The sequence below is a fragment of the Mytilus edulis genome, chromosome 11 (genome assembly GCF_963676685.1).
Source record: "Mytilus edulis chromosome 11, xbMytEdul2.2, whole genome shotgun sequence".
NCBI lineage: Eukaryota > Metazoa > Mollusca > Bivalvia > Mytilida > Mytilidae > Mytilus > Mytilus edulis.
This window is the reverse complement of record NC_092354.1, coordinates 69418173-69439864: the sequence shown is the minus strand read 5'-3', so window position 1 is coordinate 69439864 and position 21692 is coordinate 69418173. Positions and strand designations below refer to the sequence as shown.

Sequence of the window (21692 nt, the reverse complement as noted above, 5' to 3'; positions counted from 1 at the left end):
TTGCAGTAGTACATTAAAGTAAATAAGTTCAAAGGGGCTTAACTACAAGAAAAAAAAATAATCGTAATTTCCTGTCGATATGCACATAAACATGTACTTAATATGTCCTTATTATCTACAAAGTTTCCTGAAATTCTGTTGTGTGGTTTCAGAGGAGTTGAGATGAAAAACTGTTGCAGTAGTACATTAAAGTAAATAAGTTCAAAGGGGCTTAACTCCTAGAAAAAAAAAATTAATCGTAATTTCCTGTCGATATGCACATCTATATAGTATGTCCTTATTATCTACAAAGTTTCATGAAATTCTGTTGTGTGGTTTTAGAGTTTTTGAGATGACAAACTGTTGCAGTAGTACATTGAAGCAAATAAGTTCTAAGGGGTGTAACTCCTAGAAAAAAATTTAATTGTAATTTCCTGTCGATATGCACATCTACATAGTATGTCCTTATTATCTACAAAGTTTCATGAAATTCTGTTGTGTGGTTTTATAGGAGTTGAAATGACAAACTGTTGCAGTAGTACATTGAAGCAAATAAGTTCAAAGTGGTGTAACTCCTAGAAAAAAACTTGAATCTTAATTTCCTGTCGATATGCACATCTACATAGTATGTCCTTATTATCTACAAAGTTTCATGAAATTCTGTTGTGTGGTTTCAGAGGAGTTGAAATGACAAACTGTTGCAGTAGTACATTGAAGCAAATAAGTTCAAAGGGGTGCAACTCCTAGAAAAAAAATTGAATCGTAATTTCCTGTCGATATGCATATCTACATAGTATGTCCTAATTATCTACAAAGTTTCATGAAATTCTGTTGTGTGGTTTTAAAGGAGTTGAAATGACAAACTGTTGCAGTAGTACATTGAAGCAAATAAGTTCAAAGGGGTGTAACTCCTAGAAAAAAAAATTGAATCGTAATTTCCTATCGATATGCACATCTACATAGTATGTCCTTATTATCTACAAAGTTTCATGAAATTCTGTTGTGTGGTTTTAGAGTTGTTGAGATGACAAACTGTTGCAGTAGTACATTGAGGCAAATAAGTTCAAAGGCATGTAACTCCTAGAAAAAAAATTTAATCGTAATTTCCTGTCGATATGCACATCTACATAGTATGTCCTTATTATTTACAAAGTTTCATGAAATTCTGTTGTGTGGTTTTATAGGAGTTGAAATGACAAACTGTTGCAGTAGTACATTGAAGCAAATAAGTTCAAAGGGGTGTAACTCTTAGAAAAAAAATATCATAATTTCCTGTCGATATGCACATCTACATAGTATGTCCTTATTATCTACAAAGTTTCATGAAATTCTGTTGTGTGGTTTAATAGGAGTTGAAATGACAAACTGTTGCAGTAGTACATTGAAGCAAATAAGTTCAAAGGGGTGTAACTCCTAGAAAAAAAATTGAATCGTAATTTCCTGTCGATATGCACATCAACATAGTATGTCCTTATTATCTACAAAGTTTCATGAAATTCTGTTGTGGTTTTAGAGGAGTTGAGATGACAAACTGTTGCAGTAGTACATTGAAGCAAATAAGTTCAAAGGGGTGTAACTTCTAGAAAAAAATTGAATCGTAATTTCCTGTCGATATGCACATCTACATATTATGTCCTTATTATCTACAAAGTTGCATGAAATTCTGTTGTGGTTTTAGAGGAGTTGAGATGAAAAACTGTTGCAGTAGTACATTAAAGTAAATAAGTTCAAAGGGCTTAACTCCTAGAAAAAAAATGAAACGTAATTTCCTGTCGATATGCACAACTACATAGTATGTTCTTATTATCTAAAAAGGTTTCCTGAAATTCTGTTGTGTGGTTTGAGAGGGGTTGCGATGACAAGAAACAGGACTGATATAATGGGCAAGACATGCTGGTGGCAAAATAAAAAAGTTCTAAAGTAAATCAACAATTAAAATATGAATTTATTTAAATTTAATTCTTCTGTTTCTTTTTCTTTCTTTTTTTATTTCCAATTGCCTCTGTCTCTTCAACTTTCTCCTTATTTCTTTTCTTTTTCTTTGACTTTTTCTTACTGCTTTCTGTCGATTCACTATCTGTTGATTTTAAACAGCCATTAGATATTGCAATGTGGTAACCATCTATTAACATATGTTCATCAACATCAACTTTTTCCTTACTTTTTTTAGCTTTTTCACTGCTAGAATGTAAATCTGAATCTGTCGTTTGGTCTCTGTTTTTCTTTTTCTTTTTCTTCTTTTTTACACTTTTATTTTCCTCTTCATTTATTTTATCCTCTTCTGTATCATTTAAAGTCTTACTTCTTGTTCGTTTTCTTCCAGAATTTTGTTTTAATTCTTTTATTCTATTCAATTTTTCCAATTCCTGTTTTTCTTGCTCCATAACTCTTGCCATCTTGGCACTTAATTTATGGCCATGTCTCGCTGCTCTAAAATTAAACAAAAATATTGAAGATTAAAAGCATGTGAAAGGACGATCAATACAACATATGATACAAATATTTAATAACACTTTGAGATATTTGGATGACATGGTTGATCTCAATAATGACTGCTTCAGTATGCACACTGAAGAGATTTATCCTGTTGGCCTTATTTAAAATAAAGGTAATACTAACAATGAACACTGCCATTTCCTGGATCCAAAACGCTTTATATATAGCAGGAAGCTTATACTAAAAAAATATATAAAAGAGATGATTTTCCATTTTATATGGGTTTTTTCTCGAATCATGTTTTTTACCTAAACATATTGCAAATTTCAAACACCTTTATGACAATTTACCAGAAAGAATGTGCACCTGTATCCCTGCTCTATAAAAGTTACAAGCCCTTTCAGAATAGTCATTCTGCAGACTACTTTAGAAATAATTCATTTTCTTCCAAGTACATGATCTTAATTCCTGTACCACTTAAAAGTGGTACATAACACTACAGGGAGATAACTCTGTAAAAATCAACTGATGTTTTAATCACTTTATATATTGTTAAGGCAGTTGTAAGCTTCTCAATGATCAAAATTAGTGTTTGTCTAACTGCTAAATATCCAATGAAATTTCCAATATAAAAGTGTGTGTTTCATTGAAATGTTTATATTTTTTCAAAGATTCGAAGTAAACATTTAGTCAAAATTTTATGAAAATTTAAACAAGCCAAATAAATTTTAGTCAAGGTGTTTGGTACCACCTTTAGGAAAGGTGACCAGCTTATTTGATTTCGATTTTCAAAATATTTTGTGCAGTATAAGCTCAAACTTTTTCACCGGTTCCCTTAACGTGTGTTGGAAGTGAAGATGCCTGCATTTTAGTCATGAACTGGCCTATTGTTAACTAATAATTGTTGTATGATGATATAAGTGCATTCCTTTGAAACATCTTATTGTGTTTATATTAACATCTTTACTTGTTCGATTCACTCATGTAATGTAACAATGTATTTGACGAGAAAAAAAATAAAATTATTGCACCAGGGTTAAGATATCACAAACTTGTCAAAACTTACAGTAATTTTTATCACTGGTACAAGCCAGGGTTGGCAAAGTATTACCCACCCGGTTATTTTTTTTTAACTAAACACAAAAATGTCAACATTTACCTAAAATGCTAACCAAAGCTTACTTATTTAAATGGTTAGTTACATATACTGTTGTAATAAAAGATGGCAGTTTTTTTTTTAAATTAATAATGATTCAATCATAGGTATTTTGCATCAGAAATTAACACAATTGATCTAAATCTAGATGTTGAATTGGCATCATGCAAGTTTTTCTCATAATTTATGACAGCTTATAAGTAAACAAGCATTCTGAGTGTATTGCATGACAATACATAGTCCCCTACTGATAAAAATTAATTGTAATGGAACAAAATTCTAACATCATCAATAACTTGTCAGATGTCAACTATATATAACAAATATCAAGTCAATCTCTTCAAGCATGTGTGGAGAACTGGTAATTTAAGAGAATTTTCTAAGTCCAAGGACCATAACTCTGCTCAAAATCATCACACTGGAACACTATTCAAACTTGATCTGTAATTTGTCATGATAAAACTATGCACCTGTTATCAAGGTGTAATACCACCAAATCAGGGTACGTCACATCTGGTTGTATACGAAAGTAGGTCGAAAAAAATATTCCCTTGAATTTAACAGTTGTAGGTAATTAATCCTACATTTTATTGCAGTAAAACCATTTCTGTGTCATAAACATATAGGTCTTGGGTATTTCAAAACACCATTATTTTTTATTTGGGATTTCTATAGAAAATTTTGTAATCTTGAGGTTACATGGTGACTAAACCTTGTACACAGATAAAATAAGGGGAGAAATTTGATTGGTTAACTTCCAATGATGGTTATTTTCTTATATGCAATGAAATGTTATGTGAATTTTTTTCTATAGAACTGGAAAGTATAAAACTTTACTCATGCCAAGTATTTCTTTATTTGAAGCAAAGATAAATTCTGAACATTTTTTTTGAAAAGTGCAAATTTAACAAAGACTCATCTATAGGGGAAAATCAATGGTGGTATTACACCTCAAACTGATATCTTCAAGCATGATGAAAATTAGTGAGGAAAACTTATTAATTTATTATAATTTGAGTGAATTTTCTAGGTCCAAGAACCATAACTCTGCACATAATCATCAAACTGGTACAAAATTTCGAACTTGATATGTAACTTGTAATGATAAAACAATGTACAAATTATTAAATCAATATTTTTAAGCATGACGTAAAAATGTGTGGAAAACTGAATATTTGAGTGAATTTTCTAAGTCGAGGGCCATAACCCAGCACAAAATTATCAGACTGGAACAATTTCAAACTTGATCTGTAACTTGTCATGTACCAAATATCAAATCAATATCTTTGTATTTATGATTCATGTGTCTATAGGGGACTAATTAATAATTTGAGTAAGTACTCATGGTACAGTTGATGGATGTGGAATTGATTTTCAAAAAGATACATTTACATATATATATTCCAATAACTTACTTATGAGCTGTCATACCACCACAAATGTCCACCATATTGTCATCCATAAGTCTGTAAAAATATAATAATTATGATGTACATTGGTACTAATGATATACAATATTGTTTACAAATATTATTAGAATTTCATTGTCCCATTCATTGTGTGACAGTAATGTATAATTTAACATGTACAACAAATATTATTAGTTACTTAAGGAATGACTGTAATATTTTTTCTGTCTATGAAGAAATAACATAAAAAATTTGGTGCACACTGAATAACGCGCGTAGCGCAAGGGTCTGGAAATGGTCATATTTGCCAGTCTTGTCCTAAACTGAAAGTATAATGTCCTAAACTTTTAATTGGGATTAAAGTCAAATTTTATTTTTCAACAGTAAAAATGGTAGGATAAATCATGAAGTAATTCTGATGCAACAGTGAAACAAGTTTGTTGATGCTACGAGTATGAGCATACTCATCATGAATCTTATGCAGTTATGTGATTTTGACAATCATTTTTCTAAAAGAGACACCAACTTTTAAGTTATATGAAAATGACCGAAATTAGGTGAAAAAATTTCCAGATCCTTGGCGTAGCAGGTTATTTCACAGTGTGCACCACATTTTTTATGTTATTTCGAATAGACAGAAAAAAAATTACAGTCATTTCTTATAATTTAATTCTAAATTCCATTTTAAACCGTAGAAAACCATGAAAAAATGTTGATGATGTCACGGTCACATGACTTAATTATGTCTATGGGCTCATAACAAAATATCGTCAGCCAATTAGATGACGCGTTACATCCAAACTTATTACCGATTAGATATAGGAAGATATGGTATGAGTGCCAATAAGACAACTCTCCATCCAAATAACAATTTATAAAATTAAACCATAATAGGTCAATTCAACACGGAGCATTGGCTCACAACAAGCTATAAAGGGCTTAAATATTACTAGTGTAAAACCATTCAAACGGAAAAACCAACGGTCTAATCTATATAAAAAAACGAGAAACATGTTTACAATGTATTTGGTAACTATGTGGTATTTAGACAAGTGGCCTATCAAATACCCTCCAAAATTGTAGATCAGATCTAATTTTAAACTTGTTGGTCATTGCTGTATTAAATAGTGATATAAATTTCTGTAAAATATGCCAAGAATTTTAAATATGAGAGCACTTACAACACCAGACAGACACATGTCTAGTATTTCTATGCCTCTACACTGCTTTGTGTTGGGGATAAAAAGGATTTACTCAATCTCCTCATAAGATTTCTCTAGGCATTTTTATATGGTGTGTTGTGGTAGAGCATAACAAAAAGGAGTAAGTTAACAAAGGGTTAAATATTTTTTTGGTACATTATAATTCATGAAAAATTTACCCTTTTATTGTGCATTGTAGGTGTTGTAAAGTCAATTTTGGTCCATTTCTTTCATACATGTATATAACAGTTTGAGGAATAATTTACTTAGTTTAAAACCCCTAATCTGAAATAATTTAGGACCATAGCATGTGGCCAAGGTTTTTCCTAAACATTTAAGTCTGAAAAATGCACAAAATCTATGGATTTAATTTTGACAAAATATCTAAAATGTATTGACTTTGAGTCTATAACATACTCTTTTGTAAAGATTTGTTTAACCTACCAGTAAGGATATCAAAATATGTCCATTTAATAACCTTTTTGGTTATTTACGACAAAATTGAAATTCAGTCACACATGATCATAAAGGGAACCATCCTTTAATCGATGCTAAAATTTCACTACCTGTTCATCTTTAGTTTTTCTGTTTCTTCATCCTCACTGCTTTCAACGCCTTCCTCAATATGGTCTTCATTACCATTTGTTAAGGTAGCTCCCTGAAACAACAAAAACAATTATATGTGGGGATATATCATCCATGACTCCTTGGCAACATCTATTGTGTTTAATTTAATATTTCAACATTGTTCTCACTTAAAGAGTGTTCCGAAATTTATCCAGTATGATAGCTTTTTTGTAAATCTTGCCTTGCTGATAATTTTTGATGTATAAATGTTCTATCTTTATCATGTTTATCTTTATATTAAAGTATCAAAATAATTGGCAAATAAAATGCTTTGTTGACCACAGCCTACAGGTATGACCACAGGGGTCAGACCATGAACATTTAGGGCAAATTTGGACACCATGTTCAAGCTTGATACTATCTGAATTTGGTTTGTGATCAAATTTTTGACATAATATAGGCTGAAGACAAATTAAATGTGGTCAAAGATCTTAAAAATCTATGCGCAATACTGTTCAATTGAAGATTTCTTCTTGAAACTTTTAAAAAATTTGAAAAAAAAATATGAACCTCTCAAAAAAAATTGAAAAACAATCCTTCCTAAACATTTTGAATCACCCCTTGGTGAAACAGCCACCCAACTCAATTCCAGCCTTTCTTTGCAGTATGGAACCTTATAGTACAATTTCAGAGAGATCCATACAATTAAAAACACAAGTTATTGTCTTGAAAAAAGAAAAATGCTTGTTCTTGTCCCTTTTTTGCCCCAATTCCTGCATGTTTGCAGCAATTACCCAAAACTGTAATCAATCTTCCCTTTGTGATATGTAACATTGTTGTACAATGTCAGAGAGATCCATACATTTAAACACAAGTTATTGTCTGGAAACATAAAAAAATTGTTTTTGGCCATTTTTGGCCCTTAATTCCTAAAGTCCCAAAATCAATCCCAACCCTTCCTTTTGTAGTATTGAACCTCCTTCACAATTTTCATAGATATCCATTCACTTCAATTTATTGTTCGGAAAACAAATGTGTCTTAGGACAACAATGATTACAATATTAAACATCATTGAACATTGTCATAGCATAATATTAAACCCAAAATAAATTTTGTTGTCGTATAAAAAGGAGTCAACTGATGTTTTCTGTTATGTTAGTTCATTTTTAGATCTTGACTTGTTGATCACTTTTGTTTATTTTAAGTTTCTTTCAATCTATCATGTCTATTATTGTTTTTAAGATCTTAGGCAAAATCATAAAAACATGATAAAATTCATCATTAACAATGATTAAAGAGCAATAACTCAAATAAGAAATTGTCTGATAATTGTCTTGCTTATCATTTTACATTAAAAGAAATCTCTGTATCTATCATAGTTTTCAAACAACTATTAAAATAATAAATCTGGTACAATTTTTGATATGAATGTACATTTCATTTATTTTTACACACATTCAGAAACTCTTCCAAAGTAACCATCTCACTTGAAGACAAAAGAATAGATTTCATTTTAATCCTTGCTTTTTTGAGGGGTGCAGGGTTGTAAAAAGTTTTTTTAGTAGAGATATAATGTACCTTGACAAACTGGCCATACAACAGTGCCTTGTTATTATATGTTTTTGTTTTTTTATTAGTGACAGGTCCACCGTCTCTGATTTTCTTAACAGCAACACCTTCCTGAAATGAACCAAATTTTAATACATGTACTACTATTATAACTTTATAATTTCTATGAAACATTCAAGCTTGTTATTCAAAGGGATATTTTTTCTATAAGCATTCATGAATTAAAAATGCAGATATCCAAACAACTACTTTTAGGGCTTCAAAATTCCCATTTTCCAAACGATCGTCTGGTAAGTGAAAACCCAGGTACCAGTTACCCATTGGGAAAGTGAATCGTCTATGCATGACACTTTCAAGTGGGTTCATACCTGCCAACTTTCACGATTTAGGCGTGTACTACACGATTTTGACCCTCTGTCCCGATTACACGATCGTGATCGTGAAAATAGCCAAAAAACACGATTTTAGTAAAATTTACACGAAAAATATTTTTGTTCCCGATTTTGAACTTTTGAAAGTTTTCCCAAGGGAGACAAATCGTGTCTGACAAATTTCATCCAATCAAAATTTAGTGATCACGCATTCACCAGTTGATTAATGTCGGCATAGTAAACAATCAAAGAATCGAAATTTTGAGTTGTTTTTTTTTTAGCTTGGGTGTTAAATTTATAAAGATTGGAATCATGATGGGCGAGTTATCACTTGCAAAATAGTTCTGTCACCGCCTAAGAGAAAAAAGCGTGTTGCTTCGTGCAAATACTTAGAGAAATGGGAGACAGGGGCTGGTTGTCTAAATCAACGTTAGGATTGTCACATGCCTTTTGTAAAGTTTGCAACAGAGACTTTAAAATTGACCACGGTGGCCCTAATGATGTCTCCAAACATTCTAGTACTTCTTGTGATATTGATCTATATAATATATGAGGGTTTGGATGGGGTTAAATTTATTAGAGAATATAATGCCCTTCAAAATGAAGATAAGGGAATAACGGGCAAAAAAAAATGAAAATTTGAGAAATGCGTGGTCAAAGTTTTCGAAGATTAGAGAAACTAGAGGCTCTAAAGAGCCTGTGTCGCTCACCTTGGTATATGTGAATATTAAACAAAGGAAGCAGATGGATTCATGACAAAATTGTGTTTTGATGATGGTGATGTGTTTGTAAATCTTACTTTACTAAACAGTCTTAATGCTTACAATTATCTCTATCTATAATGAATTGGCCCAGTAGTTTCAGTGGAAAATGTTAGTAAAAATTTACAAATTTTATGAAAATTGTTAAAAATTGACTATAAAGGAAAATAACTCCTTAGGGGGTCAACTGACCATTTCGGTCATGTTGACTTATTTGTAAATCTTACTTTGCTGAACATTATTGCTGTTTACAGTTTATCTTTATCTATAATAATATTCAAGATAATAACCAAAAACAGCAAAATTTCCTTAAAATTACCTATTCACGGGCAGCAACCCAACAACGGGTTGTCAGATTCATCTGAAAATTGAAGGGCAGATAGATATTGATCTGCTAAACAATTTAACCCCCTGTCAGATTTGCTCTAAATGCTTTGGTTTTTGAGTTATAAGCCAAAAACTGCATTTTACCCCTATGTTCTATTTTTAGCCCATGGCCATCTTGGTTGGTTGAACGGGTCACGCCACACATTTTTAAAACTAGATACCCCAAAGATGATTGTTGCCAAGTTTGGATTAATTTGTCCCAGTAGTTTCAGAGGAGAAGATTTTTGTAAAAGATAACTAAGATTTACGAAAAATTGTTAAAAATTGACTATAAAGGGCAATAACTCCTAAAGGGGTCAACTGACCATTTCGGTCATGTTGACTTATTTGTAAATCTTACTTTGCTGAACATTATTGCTGTTTACAGTTTATCTCTATCTATAATAATATTCAAAATAATAACCAAAAACAGCAAAATTTCTTTAAAATTACCAATTCAGGGGCAGCAACCCAACAACGGATTGTCGGATTCATCTGAAAATTTCAGGGCAGATAGATCTTGACCTGATAAACAATTATACCCCAAGTCAGATTTGCTCTAAATGCTTTGAATTTTGAGTTATAAGCCAAAAACTTCATTTTACCCCTATGTTCTATTTTTAGCCGTGGTGGCCATCTTGGTTGGTTGACCAGGTCACGCCACACATTTTTTAAACTAGATACCCCAATGATGATTGTGGCCAAGTTTGGTTTAATTTGGCCCAGTAGTTTCAGAGGAGAAGATTTTTGTAAAAGCTAACGACGACGGACGACGACGACGGAGGACGGACGCCGACGCCGGACGCCGGACGCCAAGTGATGGGAAAAGCTCACTTGGCCCTTTGGGCCAGGTGAGCTAAAAAAAGGTTAATTTTTTTGAAGATTAGAGAAAAAAGGGGTGAAAATTAAATGTTTACAGAACAACAGACCCCCCCCATTCCAGACCCTCATATATTGTTTTTTTTTTTTTCTGTTATTAAATTATTAAAATTATTACTTTTTTTTTATTTCTTGACAATGTATCAGACAAACATAAGTCATCTTACTTGTGTTTATCTCAACAAAAAAGAATACAACAATCAAACAATTTAAAAAAAGATAGGTTATAATAGCATCTTCAACTATCACCCCCCCCAAAAAAGCAGTATGTCAGACACTTAGGAGCAAAATCATCACATGAAAAAATGCCGCGAAAAATTCTACCCTCAAAAATGGTGCCGCGCACAAAAACCCCCATGGCCATTTTCAAAAGTTGGCAGGTATGTGGGTTGTATTCTTGTTTGAAAAAGTCTGTTATTGGAAAAATTCTAGTTTAGAAACTGGTTCTCTGAATTGATCACTTGTTTCCTTGTGTATACAATGGTAGTTTGTTATTATCAGTAAACACTAATGGAGCCACGAGTGCATAAATATTTTCTCTCCGCTGATTTATCAAAGAAACAGATATTATTAGACCCAAGGCCACATTTAAAAGAATGTCTGTTTCCCCTCCCCCGGGTCTACCCTTTGTAAACAGACCAGGAAGGCTGGTTCTTTTTTTTTTTTTTTTTTTTAACTGGATGTGATTGTCATAGCATGGTCACATGAATGGTTTGACTTGTCCAGTCCAGGCCACTTATCAGTTGTTTGTGCTCAATTCGAGTGTATTTATTTAGATTATCAATCCTTCTGCTTTCAAGCACTTTCCAAAAATGGAAACAAATTATTTTCAGGAAAAAAATAATTTCGATTTTTTTGTGGAAAATAATTTTTTGACCCGGGGGCTTATTTTTGACCCGGGTGGGGGGAGGGGAAACAAACATATTTTTAATTTTGGCCCAAACAGTAATGTGATCAATGTTTACAAATAAAGTTGTTTATATTTTTTAATTAATCATATATCAAGCCTTTTTTTCAGACATAGAAAAAATTGCTTTTACTTTCAAGATAATTTGCCTGTGGGTAAGTGCATTTTAAAGGCCCTACATGTTTAACGAGTGATTTATGTGTGACATTTAAGTAGAAATCAACATGTTCAATTAAAAGCTTTATTCTAATTGCTGCCGAATTTTAATTCTCATGTATTTTGTTCTATATATAGATATACAGACTGACCAATATGCGGCTCTATATTTTGTCCCAGGGGTATAAAACAATCCATTAACCAGACAACTTAACAAAGAGTGAATGATAACAGAAAATGCTTGTCAATTGGTCATGTTGGTTATCCTTTTTACATTGTGCATGTTGTGGGATCACCTTTGTGAGAAAATCTTACATCAGAAGACTTGACAGATATACGTTTGGTGCCTTGTTAAATACATGGTCAATCTGTTAATCTTTTTTTAGATTGAGCAAAGTTGTGGGGACTCACCTTTGTGAGAAAATCTTACATCAGAAGACTTGACAGATATACTACTTGCTGCCTTGTTAAATACATGGTCAATCTGTTAATCTGTTTTTAGATTGAGCAAAGTTGTGGGGATCACCTTTGTGAGAAAATCTTACATCAGAAGACTTGACAGATATACTACTTGCTGCCTTGTTAAATACATGGTCAATCTGTTAATCTGTTTTTAGATTGAGCAAAGTTGTGGGGATCACCTTTGTGAGAAAATCTTACATCAATAGACTTGACAGATATACTACTTGCTGCCTTGTTAAATACATGGTCAATCTGTTAATCTTTTTTTAGATTGAGCAAAGTTGTGGGGATCACCTTTGTGAGAAAATCTTACATCAGAAGACTTGACAGATATACTACTTGCTGCCTTGTTAAATACATGGTCAATCTGTTAAACTTTTTTTAGATTGAGCAAAGTTGTGGGGATCACCTTTGTGAGAAAATCTTACATCAGGAGACTTGACAGATATACTACTTGCTGCCTTGTTAAATACATGGTCAATCTGTTAATCTGTTTTTAGATTGAGCAAAGTTGTGGGGATCACCTTTGTGAGAAAATCTTACATCAGAAGACTTGACAGATATACTACTTGCTGCCTTGTTAAATACATGGTCAATCTGTTAATCTTTTTTTAGATTGAGCAAAGTTGTGGGGATCACCTTTGTGAGAAAATCTTACATCAGGAGACTTGACAGATATACTACTTGCTGCCTTGTTAAATACATGGTCAATCTGTTAATCTTTTTTTAGATTGAGCAAAGTTGTGGGGATCACCTTCGTGAGAAAATCTTACATCAGAAGACTTGACAGATATACTACTTGCTGCCTTGTTAAATACATGGTCAATCTGTTAATCTTTTTTTAGATTGAGCAAAATTGTGGGGATCACCTTTGTGAGAAAATCTGACATCAGGAGACTTGACAGATATACTACTTGCTGCCTTGTTAAATACATGGTCAATCTGTTAATCTGTTTTTAGATTGAGCAAAGTTGTGGGGATCACCTTTGTGAGAAAATCTTACATCAGAAGACTTGACAGATATACTACTTGCTGCCTTGTTAAATACATGGTCAATCTGTTAATCTTTTTTTAGATTGAGCAAAGTTGTGGGGATCACCTTTGTGAGAAAATCTTACATCAGAAGACTTGACAGATATACTACTTGCTGCCTTGTTAAATACATGGTCAATCTGTTAATCTTTTTTTAGATTGAGCAAAGTTGTGGGGATCACCTTTGTGAGAAAATCTTACATCAGGAGACTTGACAGATATACTACTTGCTGCCTTGTTAAATACATGGTCAATCTGTTAATCTGTTTTTAGATTGAGCAAAGTTGTGGGATCACCTTTGTGAGAAAATCTTACATCAGAAGACTTGACAGATATACGTTTGGTGCCTTGTTAAATACATGGTCAATCTGTTAATCTTTTTTTAGATTGAGCAAAGTTGTGGGGACTCACCTTTGCGAGGAAAATCTTACATCAGAAGACTTGACAGATATACTACTTGCTGCCTTGTTAAATACATGGTCAATCTGTTAATCTTTTTTTAGATTGAGCAAAGTTGTGGGGATCACCTTTGTGAGAAAATCTTACATCAGAAGACTTGACAGATATACTACTTGCTGCCTTGTTAAATACATGGTCAATCTGTTAATCTGTTTTTAGATTGAGCAAAGTTGTGGGGATCACCTTTGTGAGAAAATCTTACATCAATAGACTTGACAGATATACTACTTGCTGCCTTGTTAAATACATGGTCAATCTGTTAATCTTTTTTTAGATTGAGCAAAGTTGTGGGGATCACCTTTGTGAGAAAATCTTACATCAGAAGACTTGACAGATATACTACTTGCTGCCTTGTTAAATACATGGTCAATCTGTTAAACTTTTTTTAGATTGAGCAAAGTTGTGGGGATCACCTTTGTGAGAAAATCTTACATCAGGAGACTTGACAGATATACTACTTGCTGCCTTGTTAAATACATGGTCAATCTGTTAATCTGTTTTTAGATTGAGCAAAGTTGTGGGGATCACCTTTGTGAGAAAATCTTACATCAGAAGACTTGACAGATATACTACTTGCTGCCTTATTAAATACATGGTCAATCTGTTAATCTTTTTTTAGATTGAGCAAAGTTGTGGGGATCACCTTTGTGAGAAAATCTTACATCAGGAGACTTGACAGATATACTACTTGCTGCCTTGTTAAATACATGGTCAATCTGTTAATCTTTTTTTAGATTGAGCAAAGTTGTGGGGATCACCTTCGTGAGAAAATCTTACATCAGAAGACTTGACAGATATACTACTTGCTGCCTTGTTAAATACATGGTCAATCTGTTAATCTTTTTTTAGATTGAGCAAAGTTGTGGGGATCACCTTTGTGAGAAAATCTTACATCAATAGACTTGACAGATATACTACTTGCTGCCTTGTTAAATACATGGTCAATCTGTTAATCTTTTTTTAGATTGAGCAATGTTGTGGGGATCACCTTTGTGAGAAAATCTTACAACAGGAGACTTGACAGATATACTACTTGCTGCCTTGTTAAATACATGGTCAATCTGTTAATCTTTTTTTAGATTGAGCAAAGTTGTGGGGATCACCTTTGTGAGAAAATCTGACATCAGGAGACTTGACAGATATACTACTTGCTGCCTTGTTAAATACATGGTCAATCTGTTAATCTGTTTTTAGATTGAGCAAAGTTGTGGGGATCACCTTTGTGAGAAAATCTTACATCAGAAGACTTGACAGATATACTACTTGCTGCCTTGTTAAATACATGGTCAATCTGTTAATCTTTTTTTAGATTGAGCAAAGTTGTGGGGATCACCTTTGTGAGAAAATCTTACATCAGAAGACTTGACAGATATACTACTTGCTGCCTTGTTAAATACATGGTCCCACCACTGGAATGTGAACTCATCTCCTTTGTTATGGCCTACCTGTAAACATAAGTAAATAAGATAAGATAATATATGATTTTATTAACCAATCAAGGTGCCCAAAATTTGAGCTATACAATCAACAGAATTATGAAATAAAGCACAGTTAATGATTAGAATGACTTTATAAGAACATTTAAACTAAAAACATAAATACTCATTCACACAAAGTAACAGGATTACAAACCATGACCTGGAGAAGTTCAGTCTGCACCAAAAACTTTTTCAACTACTAGTCCGAAGATCAATTATATATTAAGACATTTTTCTTATTTGTCCAAACAAAGTTTTGCAAAAACTCACTAGTCCGAAAGGAATTTTACTAGTCTGGGGCATCGGACTAGTGGCTAACCGTGCAGACTGGAAGTTACATAATTTTCTATGGGAGACCAACTTTTGATCGATTTTATTAGAAAAATATATCTATATCAGATTTTATAAGAAAAATATATTTATATCAATTTTGTAATATTCGAATTAAAAATAACTTGAACCAGAGTGCATGTACTGAAATGTCTCACCTGTTTTACTGAACAGTTTAACAAAATACAAATTTATACAAAAACAATAAAACACACCTGACCCATTGGGTCTATATTTAAGTCTCTTTCAAAAACATAACACATATTTTTTTTATCACGGATTATCATCATATTTTTAAGGAATGACTAATATTTTTGTTTGTCTATGAAGAAATAGCATCAAAAATGTTGTGCACACTAAATAACCTGTTTAGCATGTTACATTATCATGATTATAGTGTGCACCACATTTTTCATGTTATTTTGAAAATATAAGTTCTATTTAAAGCCGGAATAAATCATAAAAAAACATTGATTACTTCACAGTCACATGACAAAATGAGCTAATAGACAAAACACTGTCAGCCAATCAAGTGTTACATCTAAAATTAAATAATAAAAGTATATAGGAAATTTTATTTCTGAGACAAGTACATGTGATTACACTGCTAGAAGTTAAAACATTAAATAGCACAAAAATAAAAAAAGTTCTCGTAAGACATGTAAGAATAGCTAAAGAGAGATGGACATAAGCTTTTAACAGCATAGTTACTGGTTATAAAATATAGTATTAAGAAAGATATTACAAGGTTTCTATAACTATTTTACTAACCCCCGCTGTATCATGCTTTAGTTTCACTTTGATTGCATCTGTAATTCCACTTTCATTCTTACCAAGACCAGATCCTGAAAAATAGGATAAAAACCATAACTATAACATGTATAAATGTGCATGATGTGAGAGTACTCTTTATTGTATTTGTCGATTGATTTTTGTTTTTGTGTTTTTGTTCCCCATACTGATCTTTTGAGCTAGGCTTATTGCAACTGATTTTTATATTTTGCTGTTACACCCCTGTCAAAATGTAGGTAAGGGAAGAGTTTATGCAGTGCTTGAAATGGCTGGGGCTTAAATTAAAATATTGTTTGTTTGCCCTTTACCGACTGACCCTTAAAATTCGTTCCGCCTGAAAATCTTTTATTTGTACTTATCAGCAAGACTTTATTTTATTTTATTTTTTCGTTCCTACCAAAAATCTTTTATTTGTATTTCCCGCTCAAAACTTTTTTACCGGAATCCTCGGGTTTTATCTTTACCGTGAAAGGTCTAGTCCGTTTGGTATCACGTGAGCGTTTGACATGAACACTTGCATTTAGAATTTCAAAGCATTTGTTTGAAATCGATGTTGAACGCTTTGAAATCTTGATATGACGTACGTTAACTCTGTATTTTTATACTTGAAGAGCAGGGTTCATTTACAAAAAAGTTCGTTTAATACAAAATTATCAACGTGTGTACAAACCGTAGTATTTTGTGTAAACGGACGTTGTATTCTATGTAGGGATGGCCTTTTGTGATCCGTTGATCAGGAAGATTATGTTAACGATGCCTTCGACCAGCATTGCTATATTATTTATATCTGACATGAACCAAAGGTGACAAAAGCCTGTGAAGTGGAGAATATTTGGCAGTAAAATCGCCCAAGTTTTCCATACAGATCATTTATAAATGCGATGTAAACTATGTGACAATTGAGTTTAAGTCTTGTACCATTTTTATTAGAAACATAGGCACACACGGAAATTTAAACACTCTAGGGACTTTTTTACTAGTAATGTATGTCTGCCCGGACATATTTTACCAGGACAAAGTTATCTCTTACACAAAACCTTATGGTAGAGGTAAGCGTACAAGGTACGTAGTACAGAATATTAGTGCAATCTAAAACTCTTCAAAGTTCCAGGCATATTTAAACGTTTAAAATATGCGGCACAGCTCTATATTTTGATATTTGAAAACAAAATAGTAGTGCATATGAATTAAATTCACATTCTACATGATACTTTTTTTTGAAGCGTAGTCCCAGAAACTTATTAGCAAAAGCAAAACAGACAAAAATGACATGCAGATTTTGTATCTATAAAATAAAATATTATACCTACCTGCCTACCCATGAAAAAAAATATACCGAGCCAAGTAATTTTTTTGGGGAAAAAAATCAAATATTTTACCTACCTACCTACCCTGTTTCAAAATATAGGGTCGGAAAAGGGCAAACAAACAATATTTTAATTTAGGCCTGGTTGCCCCACTCGCCTGAGGTAACCACTTTTGTTCAGGGCGATCAGAAGTTATCAAAAGACAAGTAATTACTGGCCCAAAATAACACGTCTGGGTGACTGCCCTACACTCCTGCTAAAATTCAAATCATAGTAATTTAAAAAAAAAAAAATTTAATCATGTAAAGAATTCAATGTTCATGATGTTTTCCAGAGAGCTCTGCTCTCCTGTAAGAAAAAACAATGGAAGGCAACTCTTGATCATGTTGATTAACTAGAAAATTCTGACAACTGGGCTTACAGGAAACTCGGTCCAGGACTACTCGGACAGTAAATTATGAAATGTTATGACTACTTGGATTCAGGGCTTCTAAAAAATATTTAAGCCAGCCGGTCATTTTATATCTGATCCTGATTTTAATCTCTTAAGACTAAGTCACAAAAGGCAATTATGGTAATCAGATGGCCATCCCATTGATCATGTTGATTGACATTAGATTAAAAAAAACCGATATTAAACTTTACTTTGATATGAATTTGATGTTCTGACGTAAACTGTTAAATTGGCAGTGCATCATTCGAAGTGTGCACATAAGCGTGCTCATTTCTGCCTTAGACTCTTTATTCATGTTATTTGTGCAAAATGACGTTGTCAAAACATTTTACTTTTGTTTTTAAAATCACATTTTTCTATACCGGATGTTGACTTGACAATGGTAAAACATGGACCAGAAACGGATACGTAAAATCAGTGTACGTTTACAAGCATGACTGAGTGAAGAAGCTCTTTCCACGTTATTTCTTCAACAAAATATTTGAAATGAACGTTAGATACAATGATAATTTTAGCATTTTTGAAGAAATGTAGGATGCATTATTAAATTTCCCACCTGTGCACATGTGCACACATGTTCTAGTTCATACAATGTAGTTCTGACGATTTTTCATTTAAAACCTTTTTAAATTTTTCATCAAATCATGTTTCTAAACGTATTTCTTATAATTTTAATCTTGGACTAAATCAATTAAATACAAACCGCTGAAATGTAAGAAAATAACTTTGAATAGACCGATCTAAATATAGTTTACCTGTCACCTGAACAGGTAGATTTCAGCTATCCAACAACTAATTAGCCTTGATTAAAATTAGAAAGTATTGAAGTAAGGGTTGTTTTGATAGTAATTAATCATTTGTGTGTTAATCATCATGTCACTTTTATGACCGGAAATGTGAAGCTGTTAACATGGTTAAAGGCAAAAGGTTGGGTCAAAAAGATCGCGAATTATGTTAAAATGACCGTCTCTTAAGAAAGCCTTGAAAACTAAAAAGTAGATGACAGTTTCATGCTTTGCCCAGCCGGACTTTTACCGGACATTATACAAAAGTCCGGAATATATGACCGATTTGGAAGCCTTGCTTGGATTGTTATCTTCCTATAATCCGGTCTGTAATGTTCCAGGCCGAGTTTTCTAACACTTTGCTGAAACGTATATATATAACAGACGTAGTGATTGGTTAAACTGAATACATGCGACCAATGATAACGAAGTTGGTAAATATAGCAGGGGTTGTAACACGGCACAACTAAAAGAAATATGGCAGAGTTGAAAAACAGCTGGTCACTCCTAAAAAGAAGTGGTAGGAGAAGAGAAGAAACCGTCAAAGTATGCCAAGTAAGTAATATTTATTCTTCAATCCAGATTCCTTCATTGTCTGCAATTTTACAGAGTGTCAATCAATTAAAATTTCAGTGAACTTTTATTTCAATAGTTTTTTTTTTTGGAAAGGGGGGTGTAACTGGGTATGTTCTGACAAAACAGGCAGCATTTGACTATAAAAATTTGTTCGAAACATTTGGGCTTGCACTATATCATTTGGGCCAGTAATCCTGAACTTTTACTTGCCCCAAAAAAATAATTTCGAGCCATGGCCCTCATTTCAGGCACTAGTTTAAAGGGACACTAGCTACGATATATATATAAAAATAAAGTATGATTTTTTTTAGATCAATCATTAATCAAATTGGAATAATGAAATAATAATTTGCTTTTAGCAATCAATTTCCTTTAATTTTGTTGAAATAAGCGATTAAACATAATTTTTGACTGATTCACTTGCAAGTGAAAACGTCATCACCATTCTAACCGGTATTCATGTGAACTTCAAGTTAACCCCTAGCTGGAGATTGACAACGCATGCATTGTACGTGTACTGGTTATTTAAAGAAAAAGAATGTCAACAATGAAAGTGAAACTACGGTAAATCATTTGATTACTAATTCGATGCACATAAAATCATTCTTATATGGTTAAAAACAATGAGAAACATCTATTTTTAATCTATAAAATAAAAGCAAACAGACCTATAAAAATGCAATTGCACGTGTTGGTTTAATCTATTCGTATCTTTATTTTTGTTTACATCGCTTATATGGTCATCTGAGGTCAAATCGATAGTTAATTAGATGGCGTCTGGACTAAAATACACACGAAACGAACCTATATATTATCTACCCTATGCTCTGTAAACTGTTTATTTTAGACTTTTGATAGTTTGGATAAATGTTTTACATTGTTATAGACCAAATATGAGAATTTGAGTCAAATCGGTTACAATGAATTTGACAGCTAGTGCCCCTTTAAGGCTCACAAACAGCCTTTGAAATGATGGAACACCACCGTCCCAGTTAACCTGTTGCTTTGACATGCTGTGGCTGTTACATTATTTGAAATACAAGAACCGAGACTGTGTGAAGTTGAGAAAGGGGCAATGAATTTGTGCTGCTCTTCCTATATGTCATATGTCATGTACGTTACTTGTATGCTCAAATGTGTTTACAAATACAAGATCAACAATTTGATCCAATTTTGAGGGAAAGTGCATACACATTTTTTAAGAAGAGTTGTGTCACCATTTTAAACATTACAGTTCGCCAGACAGCGGAGGAAAGATACAGACTTTATATAAATCTTTTATGCTTTATGCTAGAACAACCAACAACAACATAAATATTTTAGCATCACCTGATCACTGTACTTATTTTCCAAAAAAATACACGTGTATCATTAGTTGAGAATATATTAATTGTGTGATTTTGAAACTTTCATTGTAAATATGAGCTCTAATAACCTTCAGTCCAGCCATGTTTAGCTAGTTGACTCCTTGCGAATTTATTTTTCGACATGCTGTCGGAAGTCAGTGATGCATTATAAAAGCTGTACAATGACGTGTTTTATCCGTATTTGGATAATACGGAAAGGAGACTTTTATTACACAAATAGATAGTGACAAGCAGGAACTTTCTATACTAACAACTGTCAAGGTCCCTGTGACAAGAGATTTTTTTTAATTCTATTTTAGAATAAAAATTTATAGAAAAAAATCAATACATTATGAATGATTACTCGAGTTTTGAAAAAAATGTATATATCTGACTCATAGCTATTTATAAAAACCAACAATTTTTATACTGTATACTTAGAAATATTAAAGGATTAAATATTATAATCTGGGTAAATACCTGTATGAGACAGAGAAAATTCGTAACACTTGATTGTTTGTTATGTACCTTTATTACCAATGTAAGTTGTATTCCAAACTCTGTTATATAGTTAGGGGTCAGCTGAAGGACGCCTCCGGGTGCGGGAATTTCTCGCTACATTAAAGACCTGTTGGCGACCTTCTGTTGTTGTTTTTTTTTTTTCTATGGTCGGGTTGTTGTCTCTTTGACACATTCCCCATTTCCATTCTCAATTTTAATGCTGTATACTAGCTGGTATATGTAAACTGTATAATTTGTGTATCTGTTTGATCCTATGAGCTGTATTTGCTTATACGGAATAAAGAATTATAATGTACGTTGATAAAAATTGCATCATTCAATCAGTCTGTTTGTCATTAGTCAAAGTTTTTTTTACTAGCATATACAATAGAAAAGTCAAAAATATAGGTA

The 21692-nt window shown here is 32.5% G+C and overlaps 1 protein-coding gene across 1 annotated transcript; it reads right to left on the bottom strand.

Annotated features, from left to right (window-relative positions):
• Positions 1–1906: 1906 nt before the first annotated feature.
• LOC139496153 (G patch domain-containing protein 4-like) lies at positions 1907–20963 on the bottom strand. Its single transcript, XM_071284619.1, has 7 exons — positions 20870–20963; positions 16292–16365; positions 15065–15157; positions 8329–8430; positions 6749–6840; positions 4987–5037; positions 1907–2409 (listed from the first exon to the last, which is right to left on the bottom strand). The coding sequence occupies exons 1-7, from the start codon at positions 20922–20924 to the stop codon at positions 1935–1937; spliced, it is 942 nt and encodes a 313-aa protein (XP_071140720.1). The 5' UTR covers positions 20925–20963; the 3' UTR covers positions 1907–1934.
• Between the last annotated feature and the right edge of the window lie 729 nt (positions 20964–21692).